This window comes from Melitaea cinxia, chromosome 14 (assembly GCF_905220565.1).
Source record: "Melitaea cinxia chromosome 14, ilMelCinx1.1, whole genome shotgun sequence".
NCBI lineage: Eukaryota > Metazoa > Arthropoda > Insecta > Lepidoptera > Nymphalidae > Melitaea > Melitaea cinxia.
Window position 1 is genome coordinate 6,367,921 of NC_059407.1, and position 12,453 is coordinate 6,380,373.

The following is a 12,453-nucleotide window of genomic DNA, read 5'->3' on the forward strand; positions in this document are numbered from 1 at the left end:
ACGTCGGGAATCAAAAGTTAATATTAAACCGCGATAAAATCCGAAAAAAGTTGTTTAATTATATGAGTAAAATTCGCGTAAACATTAGAAAACAATTTTTAGCGCATTTAAAATAAACGCTTGTTTTTTATAAGTTTACTTTTATTTATTTTTTTTACTAATTATCGCCGAACAAATTTCTTATAATTAGTATGGTATACTTAAGAAATCTTTTCATTTTTGATGGGGATTCACACAAAAATAAACGAAAAACTATTAGAGCTTACCATTTATTTATTTGCACAGAAAATCCATTCCGTCCATACAGATTCATCACCACTGCAGTCGTAATTTACTTAAAAACTTGAATTTGAAATTTCAATTTACGATAATACGACAATTTCACAGCACTGTGTCACTGTGTCGATCAAACGGGCAAAAATTTCTGGTAACACCTAACACTGGGCAAGAGCAGCAAAATTACAACAAAATTAGCATTCGTACAGTAAAATATTTAACCTACTCTATGCTTTGGCTCTATGAGTAAAGAGAAAGACTAAAATTTTCGTTAAAGAACGAGTGGCACGTAAATTATAGGCAATTAATTAAAACAGTAGCGTTTGTTTAACACAATTTTGATAAACTATATAGTATTTTATGTGTAATTTTTTTTTTGAATTTTATATACGAGTTTTGACTGGCCTGGATTATTGACGTTTTGTGAGTCGGGAATAGGCTTCCGAATGCTGTTTGTGTCGGTCTGTTGGGTGTGCGGTAGTACAAATATTTATTAGAAATAACAATTTAAATAACATTGTTATATATGTGATAAGTGCCAAATTGTGTAGAATATTTTATATATAAAATGTGGTTTAAATTAGCATTGATGTGGCAAACCGGATTGCACCAAGTCGGTGAAAACGTGACTCTGTTTTAAGGTCAGTATCGGGGTTTCTATTTTACTTCTAATAGTAAATATTTACAAGTATTATTTAATTACAATTAGCTTTACTTTACCGTAAAATTTGCTGAGTTACAACTACATTGAGTTGTTACAATAGTATTCATTACAATTTGATACAAACATGTCCTAAATAGAAATTGTAATAAATTAATACTTTTATTTTTTTAGAAATATTCCTAAAATAAATTAAAAAAAAAAATTAAAAGAAGGATATTTAGTAAATGTTTTTATATACGGGTTGCAGTATATATTTTGTATATTCTAGTATGACATCATTTCTGTATTAATTGTTTAAATAGCTTAAAAATGCAAAATTTAACCTACGTTTAACTTAACTTTTAAATATTATTTATATAATGATTCTTAATTGGGTAATTTTTAAAATTTAGTTTCAAATTTATTAACAAATAATACATTTATTTAAAAAATTTTTGGCATATTAAATTATTTTCTATAATTGTAACTTTTAAAAAAGTAAATCTATTTGTAATTAGTAAACTTGATTTCATATTGGCTCTTTCTTATTAGTTTTTCCTACTTATATTATTAGTCTTCTAAAATTACAATTCAAATTGCAACCAATGAGAATGATATATTGAAACAGTAGATTGATTTATTATTACATATTTTTTTTTAAGTTTTAATTAATTTTTTTTTTACACTTATTAACATTAGTTTACAACACAACAAACTTAATTCAATGTCAAATAATAATTAACAAGTCTATAAAATGTAATACTGTTGTGCTTATTCTTTATTGGGTTGTTAATATGGTTAAAAAATTTTGTTATTAAAGTCAACTAAAACATATATGTTTTATCAGAAAATTATAACTTTGCTTTAATTTAGTATAGTTTTACATTCTTAAAAATAGAAAACATAAAATTTTTAATATGTATTATACGGATAAAGATTCCAATTGATGTCTGGACGGAAGAGTTCGCACGATTATAACTCTGTACTGTAATGAGATTGTACATTCTGTGGAAGTGTGGTCGTCGAGGCATGTTAAGGGCTAAGACCATGCATAACAGAGTGCAGCCTCTGGGCCTACTTTGGAACGAGATGGGACAGCGCTACGTATGGTGATTTTTGTAGTGTGTGACAAAGGTCTGACCCCTTTATTCTTGGCCAAAATGGAATGACAAAAACCTGTCTCACTGAGCACCTATTATCGGAAGACCATATAGAGCTACAGTTAAAAATCATAGTATTTATTTCTTTTAAGACTTACTACACTTTATATGATGCAAGTACTTAGTGGACTATTAGAAAGATCATCAAGCTGCAAGCAGTAATTTGCTAATTGCAATAGATTATTACATGTGATGCATTTGATGCCGTTACTTCTGAAAATTTAGTTTTACTTCGATAAGAAGAATGCCCAGTAGTTGCAAGGAACTAATCTGCGTGTTTCCTTCTAAATTCATAACACACAGTATCTGCCTTATTTCTAACGAAGAACGACATAATTGGCGAATATCTGAAAGGGTTACAAACAAACATTACAATATACTAAAAATGAGAGAAAAAAGTTTTTTTTTTATATCACTAGGTCGGCAAACAATCGTACGGCTCACCTGATGGAAAGAGTATCGTAGCTTATAGACGCCTGCAACAGCAGAGCATTGCGAGCGCGTTGCCGACCCAATTCCCAATCCCCCAATCCCAGGAGCTCTGGTCACCTTACTCACCAACAGGAACACTGCTGCTTGAAAACCGTATTATTTAGCTGTGATCTTCTGTAAGGTCGAGGTACTTACCCCAGTCAGGCTGCTCCAGATTTTGAGCAGGAAATTCCTGCTGTGTCATACCTCAGTTAAGTATTAACTATCGCATGATTTAATAATAACAGAAATTATCAACAAAATCATAAAAATAATCCCATCAATGTCACAAGATTTGCTACATGGAACGTGAGAACCATGCTACCCGGATCCGAAGAATTGACGACATCAACCGTGACCGCCGCCAGCTCACCAGAGCTCAGAAAAACCACCATCGTAGATAGAGAATTTCTCCGGCTTCGTGTTGACGTAGCTGCTCTACAAGACACTCGTCTCCCAGACGCCCGACGAAAGTTGCCCTGAACACCGCAGCTATGCGCGACAAAAACCTATGTAAAGAACTAGAGAATCTGATGAAAGAGGAACTTTCCAGTGAAATATCTAAGATTTTTTTTTTTTTTTTGTGTTACCCACATTAGGAATTCTAAACATTTTGAATATCATATCAAAAATTGACCGCTCCAGCGGGGTTCGAACCCGCGTCTCCGACTTACCGTGTCTCTACCGCTCTAGCCAATTAAGCTATGGAACGATGCACCCGCTCGAGCGAAATTTTCGATATGATAATTTTTAATTTTCGGTTTAAGCGAACCGTGGCGCCGTCTATAGTGAGCTCTTTACAGAAACCCGTAACTATTCAAAGTTTCATATTACAATGAAAATCTTTGACAGGAGACGACACCGTGCTATTTTTAATATCTAAGATTTTTTTTTATTTTTGTGTTACCCACATTAGGAATTCTAAACATTTTGAATATCAATATGTACGATTTTATTTTTGTGTTACCCACACATTAGGAATTCTAAACATTTTTGAATATCATATCAAAAATTGACCGCTCCAGCGGGGTTCGAACCCGCGTCTCCGACTTACCGTGTCGGCGCTCTAGCCAATTAAGCTATGGAACGATGCACCCGCTCGAGCGAAATTTTCGATATGATAATTTTTAATTTTCGGTTTAAGCGAACCGTGGCGCCGTCTATAGTGAGCTCTTTACAGAAACCCGTAACTATTCAAAGTTTCATATTACAATGAAAATCTTTGACAGGAGACGACACCGTGCTATTTTTAATATCTAAGATTTTTTTATTTTTGTGTTACCCACATTAGGAATTCTAAACATTTTGAATATCATATCAAAAATTGACCGCTCCAGCGGGGTTCGAACCCGCGTCTCCGACTTACCGTGTCGGCGCTCTAGCCAATTAAGCTATGGAACGATGCACCCGCTCGAGCGAAATTTTCGATATGATAATTTTTAATTTTCGGTTTAAGCGAACCGTGGCGCCGTATATAGTGAGCTCTTTACAGAAACCCGTAACTATTCAAAGTTTCATATTACAATGAAAATCTTTGACAGGAGACGACACCGTGCTATTTTTAATATCTAAGATTTTTTTTATTTTTGTGTTACCCACGCTACGTACACACACTGTGTACGCTTCGGAAACATGGACTACTTACACAAGACAAGAACGCAAACTCAATGCCTTGCATATGCGCTGTCTGAGGACTATACTTGGGGTCACTTGGGGAGACAAAATGAGAAACGAGGCAGTTCGCTCAAAGATAGGCTACTGTAGCATCACCGCAATGTTGAAATAACGTAGATTGCGTTGGCTTCCACGCCAAGTAATGCTGGGTCAGATAGCGAACGCGAAGAGACCCGCAGGGCGCCCAATGCTACGGTTTAAAGACTCCTGCAGGCGGGATATGATCAGCTTTGGGATCCCGACCGAATGCTGGGAAAATCGCGCTGAAATGAGATCTGAATGGTGCCATGACATCAAAATCGGAGTTGCTAAGCATGACGAAGACTGGCTCGAGAATATTAAGCAGAAAAAGCTGCGCTATGCCTCATCTCCTCCAGCGGATTCGCGATTTGAGTGCAATCGATGTGGCAAGAAATGCCGGGCCGCAATAGCTATATCTATAGCCATCAACGACGATGTGGGATCCTACCAACCCACTAGCGCTGCAACAATCATCTACTATAGATGCTGTGGCCAATATGATCGTATGATTATGGTTGCTAACATAAGTATAAAAAATGTAAATAATGTCAAATCGGTGAATAAAATATCTCATTTCAGGGTCTCATTACAATTGTGTTTTGCCATAGTATGTTTATGTTTTGGTAAAAATGATAAAATAGTTATGACAAAAAGATTAAATGTTTAAGACATTCGTGGACTGCATTCAAAGATATGTGGGTAAGGATTTGCCGATATGAAGTGCATATCTACATAATATATCACACTAAAAGTATATATAAATAATATAAAGTTTGAGTCAACGAAGATATCACCGATTTTGGCTTAAAAAATTCAGCCTAATTTAGATTTTTTTTTTTTGTGATTTAAAAATGCAAATCTACATTATCACACATCACATATCTTCTGAAGTTTTCAGATGCGTCTTACATTTTATTCAGTAAGCTATGGTTTACGTTTACTTGTATGGTTTATGAAAAAAATTTCAATGGCAATTTTATTCATAAAAAAAAAACGCTTCGCGAGGTTTGCTTTGTAAACGCTGAACCGTGACAAAATAGGAATGTTCGATAAGAATATTTTCTTAATATGCTTATCTTTTGTCACTGAAAGTGGTCAGTTTTAAGAACTATCTATCAGTGCTTACAAGAGATTTAGCATTTTGACATTAATTCCTTATGAATTGTGTCAGAGCTCAATCTCTAGCAAGCAACATCATATTTTATAGGAACCAACCACAAGAGATGACTGGAACTAGATTTATTAGAAGATGGTGTGACGTGCCCAAGTGCCAACAAGTCGTCGACGTTCCGGGTCGCCCTTCGTTGAGCACCCTCTTTAAAAAACGCAGCAACTAAATTGTACTTATGTCCTGTTTCTACAAAGGTTTCTTTATTCTTTTTTCTATAATCAAAATATCTTGATTATAAAAGTCCTACTTTTGATATTTTTTGATAAGAATTTTTATTAACGTCGCGCCACAATATTTGCATTAAAATATTTATATAACCTTGTCTCTATCAATAACGTCTATGATCTCTTTAGTATATTGTATGACTAGCTGCGTCCGCGAATTCGTCCGCGTGGATTTAAAAAAAAAAATATTGTTCAGTTCGCAGAGTTAGAAAATAAATAAATTACTTAAATAAAAGTAGCCTAAGCTACTCCTTGTACTGTGTGGCTACGGTACTAAAGAATATAGCCACCCCTTTTCTTCCCGTGGGTGTCATAAGAGGCGACTAAGGGATAACACAGTTCCGCTACCACCTTGGAACTTAAAAAGCCGACCGGTGGCGGGATAACCATCGAACTGCTGGCTTTGAAATACACAAGGCCGAACACGGGCAGCAGCGTCTTCGGTGCGACAAAGCCAGCCCTGCGGTCACCAACACGCCTGCCCAGCGTGGTGACTATGGGCAAACACATGAGTTCACGTTATTTTTGGCGTAAACTTGTGGAGGCCTATGTCCAGCAGTGGACTGTATAGGCTGTAATGATGAAGCTACTCCTTATTACATCAGCTATCTGCCAGTGAAAGTTCCGTCAAAATCGGTCCAGCCGTTTCAGAGATTAGCCGGAACACACAGACAGACAAAAATTGTTAAAAATGTTATTTTCGTATACGTACCGTGTATGCATCCATATGCATTTAGTAAAAAGCGGTTATTTTAATATTACAAACAGACACTCCAATTTTATTTATTTGTATAGATTGTAATACTACGTAAAGTCAACTTTTTAAAAGAAGATATGTTGCTTTTTGCGATTTTATTTTTGAAAGTATCACAATAAAGGTCAGTTGACCTTGGTCGAGTCGGAGGTGAAGTGTGGTTGCAGCATTGGTAACCTGAGCCTCGTGTTCCAGATGGGCGAGCGCGCGCGGCGACCAAGGGGCCGCGCGGCGTCGGGTGACACGCGGTGTGTGACGCTTGCGCCATACACTGGGGTCCCACTTGTAACGTAGGTATTGGCAGTATTGGCACTATTACTAATAAATATTTCATATCATTTTATTTATTACTAAAATGTATAATGTTATAAGTTACATATTATATAGCCAAACGTACAATAAATATTTTTGTAGTGTTTACGTTAAAAACGTTTAATTGTTATTATTCCCATTATCAATTTGATTTCGTACACATTCATCGGGCCAATCGTCCTCACTCTCGTAAGGGTAGCCGTCAGAGTCGACGCAATATGTCACATCCCCTGAAGTCTGTGAATGCCGGTAGTTTCCATTCGGCTGACAGACTTCCGCAACACTCATTCCCTTTTCTGGGAAGTATACGTTGGTGTCACGAGCACAATCTGTAACAAAATTAAATTAAAAAAAAAATACCCGTAAATCGAAGGCACGTTGAAATAAAATTAGAAAAAAATATTTATTTCAAGTTGTATTACTTTGATATCGTAAAAATACAATTTTTAACTGTAAATTATATAATACTAGCGAACCACCGCGACTTCACACGGTTGCAAAAACTATCAGTGTTCCTCCAGTACATTTTTTTTAACCGACTTCCAAAAAAGGAGGAGGTTCTCAATTCGACTGTATCTTTTTTTTATGTATGTTACATCAGAACTTTTGACCGGGTGGACCGATTTCGACATTTTTTTAAATCGAAAGGTGTGTGTCAATTGGTCCCATTTAAATTTATTTGAGATCTAACTACTACTTTTCGAGTTATATCTAATAATGCGTTTTTACTTGACGCTTTTTTCGTCGACCTACGTTGTATTATACCACATAACTTTTTACTGGATGTACCGATTTTGATAATTCTTTTTTCGTTGGAAAGGAGATATTTTGTACCATGATAAGGAAACCAGGATTTGATGATAGGATCCCAGAGAAATCGAGGGAAACTCTCGAAAACCCGCATAATTTTTTACTGGGTGTACCGATTTTGATAATTCGATAACCGATTCTTTTAATCAAACGCTGATGTTTATCATGTGGTCACATTTAAATTTTATCACTTTTTGAGTAATTTTTGATAACGCGTAGTTACTTGACTATTTTTTCGTCGATCTACGTTGTATTACTTGTCGATGTAATTGAAGTCGGTTTTTTTTCGTTTGTCTGCAAACACAATTATTCACAAAAATGGTTAAATCTTGTCAAAAAGTAACGAATAAAAATAACTTCTAACGCTAATTTTCATAAGTTTAGAATAAATGATACCTGAAATAAATGAAAATTGTGAATATTTTTGTATTACTAGTCGCGGCAATTTTTTTTTGAAATAACACAAAAAATATTCACAATTTTCTCAGTGTTGGCAACCCTGACATAAAAGGTACATTTTCTTGAAGCTCAACACCAGGGCACTCCCAGTTAAACAATTATCCACTATTTACGACACATCATGTCATATTAAGTGTGCGAAGTTTCATATTCTCCGTCCGCGCATTTTTTGTAAAATTATTTTTTCTCCTGTTCGTATAAAAGTGACGAACTTTTACTCAACTATCCACTCATTATTTACCCCTTTTAGGTGACGATTTAAAAAAGTGCTTACCTAGATCATAATTATAAGACAATTATGTATAATAAAATAAGAAAGATCATTTTTACGTTATTACAATTTTATTTTACAGGTTTATGTAATTTAATTGTAAGAAAAGCCAAAGGTAAGAAGTTAGGTATTAAAAGACTGAACATAATTAAGTTATATTATCGATCGCAGTTGAAACCATTACCATATTGTCGTCCGACCTGACCTTTAGTACAATTCTTGAAAATACTACTTTCACTAGTATCAAAATTTGAACTTATCTTACATTTTTTGTATCACGTTTCCTTTATCAATGACTACAGCAACGTCACATGTCTGCTCCAATGTAAACAAGTAAACTCTGTGTTTCTCGGAAGCCGTCGAACAGTTATGTTTTGGTGAGAGAGCCAGTATTGCGGCTCTCGCATTCCATCTGAGCGTCAACCGAATGAATGGAGTACAAGTCGGGAATAGGGTCACGGTCGCAAACCGGTCGCCGAGAGTTTGCTCCGCAATGCATGTGCGCTAACGGTACTTACATACATTTCCGCGTTTATAACCTATTAGCATGTTAAATATATCAAATCCTTATCGATTTTTATATATTACCCGCGCGATGATAGATGCGATGTACCTATATATTCAGATACATTATTTTATATTACCCAAGATTTGCTTTAAATAATTTTCAAATTAAGACATACCTGATGACATAATTGATGTGTTGAATAAAAATAAAAATTGAGAAATGTGTAAGAAGGTAACGAAAAATGATAAAATATATATAAAACAGTTTAACAATTATATTATTAAGAATTAATTTGAAGACCGTATTTCACTCCTTCAATTCGATGTCATATTATTAGGAAGAACAAATCACTATCAAAGTACGTTTTAAATAATACAACTTCTTAAAACAATATCTATCATCATCATCACATCAGCTCACGGAATAAAAATATATCTAATAATAAACAATATCCTTACTGCAATTCATTCCTCTCATTTCGCTCGACACAGCTTGCCAGGAACCTAATATTTGACCGTCTCGACCAGTACAGTAGGCACTGAAATGAAAATAAATAATTTTAATAAAAGTATGAAAAATAGGATTCGTATATTTATCAATTGCTATCTACGAATCTTACATTCCGTTTTGAATTTGATATGGTCCATAGCTGCCGTCGTAATCACAGAAGGTTGTAGGGTTACCGAAGAAAGTAGTTCCATGGTCTACCTGTTCTTTTCTGATGGTGGCCAGTGCGAACACAATACTTTCGCATCTACGTAGATAACTTTCGCCAACTCTGTGAATGCTGTCTAATAAAATAATGAATATGTATAAATATGGAAAGAATACATAGAAGACCTTTCAGTGTCCTATCCCATGTCACTGTCGCTTGAGTGAATGTGACAGCGTTCTATTTTTAGCGAATTCATTATCGTGAAGAGGCGGAAAATTGTTATTATTATAGTAAAAGACATTTTGTTGAAGTAAAACTTCTTTACGTACGCCTGACTTGGGGAATAAGCGTGTGAATGCGTGACGGGGCTAGGCGAACGATAGTTGAGAGGGAGATATAAGTCGGTGAAGATAGCAAGAGAGAGAGAGTTACGCTTCGTAAGTTTTACTTCAGTCGTGTGGTGTAAAGCACACTCGTTTTTGATTAAGTAAAAAATATTTATGGATAATTACAACATGGGAGCAGTGTCATGTCTAAATCCGGTATCGGTGGAACTGTGGGTTGGCCAGTTCTCGGATTAGCGCACCAGCACATGCCGTCATCACACTGGAGTTGTTCGTAGTCTCCGTTACTGGAGCAGTGCAATGTCGAAACTCTGTTCTGAGATTTTTCTATTTCGTCTCGCTTGCGACTGCAAGCTGAAAAATATAATACACAACTTATTTATTAAATAATTGTGTTTGCAGGCAAACGAAGAAAAGCCGACTCCAATTATATCGACAAGCAATACAACTTAGGTATACGAAAAAATAGTCAAGTAAATACGCATTATCAAAGATGACTCCAAAAGTTGTAATCAGATCTCGATGAAATTTAAATATGACCACATGATAAACATCGGCTTTCGATTAAATTAAAAATCATCAAAATTGGTACACTCAGTAAAAATTTATGCGGATTTTCGAGAGTTTCCTTCGATTTCTCTGGGATCGTATCATCAGATCCAGATTTCCTTATCATGGTACCAAACTAGAGATATCTCCTTTCCAACAAAAAAAGAATTATCGAAATCGGTCCTTAAACGACGGAGTTATCCCCGAACATACATAAAAAAAACATATACGGTCGAATTGAGTAACCTCCTCCTTTTTTGAAGTCGGTTAAAAATAAAACCTCCATAGGTCGTTTTCGTGTATCATCTGTAGTCTTTTACGTCATTCAAATGACATTTAAGTCAAAATTATACTAAAATGATACACATGTATTTCCTATAAAATTCAAAGTGAATAAAAAAATTATTCGTCTATTTATGTTACTATTTTATTGAAAATGTAATAGATACATTATAGTGTTGTTTTACACATGACATTCACGATATGTTTAATTCTATGGTAATTATCACCTACCTTATTTGCATTACAAAAACTTACCGCACGTCATCTGACTGGCTTCGTTTCTCCACATTTGTCCAAATATTCGGTTTCCTTCTGCATTATAGCAAAAACACCTGTTTAATAGGTAAAGTAATACGTTTTAACATGGATCCGTTAGTTCAGTGAAGCATAGCTGAGTAATGACTGAATCAAAATTAATAGACTTTTTAATAAAAAAAAAACTGTTAAGTGCAAGTCGATCTCTTAGGAATAAAATGGCGTAGTACATATTATACACTGCATTAAAAAAAGTTAAAGCGGCTAGGAATTCCGGAGCATTATAACTGTTAATACGGATAGAAAAACTATTACTGGTTTAATGTTTTCTCTAATGAGTTGTGTGCGCTATTCAGTTGACTGTTGTAGTGTACGAAAAAGTAACCTCTTTGATAAGAAAAAAAATAATTAATATCTAACAAGAAAAAATCATATTATTAATTACCTTCCAGTAAATAAATCGCCCTTGCACTGTACGGGTGCATAAGTTCCGTCTGGTAAGCAATTTGCCGGTGGTCGACATTGTTGAGGAGGAAATGTATCATCTATATAAACCGATAAGAAATCGAAAATAAAACACAATACATTTAACTTCTTAAACTAATTGTTTAAAATTTGCTTAGAATTTACTGTCCTTAAATATATGACAAAATTTTTGGTCGAGGAGGTTCGATTCCCGGTCGATATTTGTATTGGTACAAGTACAAGCATGCTTGTCCTGGTGGGTTTGTACATCATCGGCGAGAACATACAGTCGGCAGTCTCGGATATTATTATGGACAACCAATAGCGATCTCTACTCATAGTAGGGAAATTATCATCAGCTTTCTCATATACATTAAAAAGGCCTTCGCCCAGCTGTGTGATGTTTATAGGCTGATACAGTTCAGGTCATACGATTAGAAAGAGAATTAACGACGCGTTGGCGTAGCGTTAGCTACGGTACGGTTTATAAGTAACAGCCGACTGGTACAGCAAATTTTTATAAATATTATAAAAATAATTCGTATATAAATATATAAATGCAAATATTACATAGAATTAGGTGGGAATCAACATCACAACCCTCGGAACACGGACACAAGTAAAAAAAAAACTAGTTTAGGTTCCTATTGCTCTCATGATGACCATGTAATTCATTTTTTTTTCTAAATGTATTTCATATACAACAATATGAAACTCACCAATAATTCCGTCGTCTTCGCCTCCACCACCTCCTCCTAGACCTTCCTCTTCGCAACCAGGACAACATCCAAATATTGCTTTATTAGGGGCGACTATAAATCCAGCCCCGCATTCTTCTTGTGATAGGTCATTCACACATACCTGAGCTATCTCACACTTAGGAGCACTCGTCTGACATACCACGTTTACGGTTGTTAGGAACAAAAGAATAAAAATATCTTTCATATTCAAACCTTTTAATGCATGTGTCGCGATGCAATGTAACAAAAGTACTGATTTCTAGAATTGATTGGTTATTAGAAAATTATCAATTTATCATCGGAATCTTATCAAGCGTATACAATTCTCGATAATTATTAAATTATTATCATGGTAATAACATTTTCAGTAAAGTAAATTTTAAAGTATATATTATCAATTTATAAAAAT

The 12,453-nt window shown here is 34.8% G+C and overlaps 1 protein-coding gene across 1 annotated transcript; it reads right to left on the reverse strand.

Moving 5' to 3' along the window:
- Window positions 1-6,805: 6,805 nt before the first annotated feature.
- Window positions 6,806-12,249, reverse strand: LOC123659878. Its single transcript, XM_045595041.1, has 7 exons — window positions 12,024-12,249; window positions 11,285-11,384; window positions 10,840-10,916; window positions 9,922-10,107; window positions 9,374-9,545; window positions 9,213-9,292; window positions 6,806-7,035 (listed from the first exon to the last, which is right to left on the reverse strand). The coding sequence occupies exons 1-7, from the start codon at window positions 12,247-12,249 to the stop codon at window positions 6,827-6,829; spliced, it is 1,050 nt and encodes a 349-aa protein (XP_045450997.1). The 3' UTR covers window positions 6,806-6,826.
- Between the last annotated feature and the right edge of the window lie 204 nt (window positions 12,250-12,453).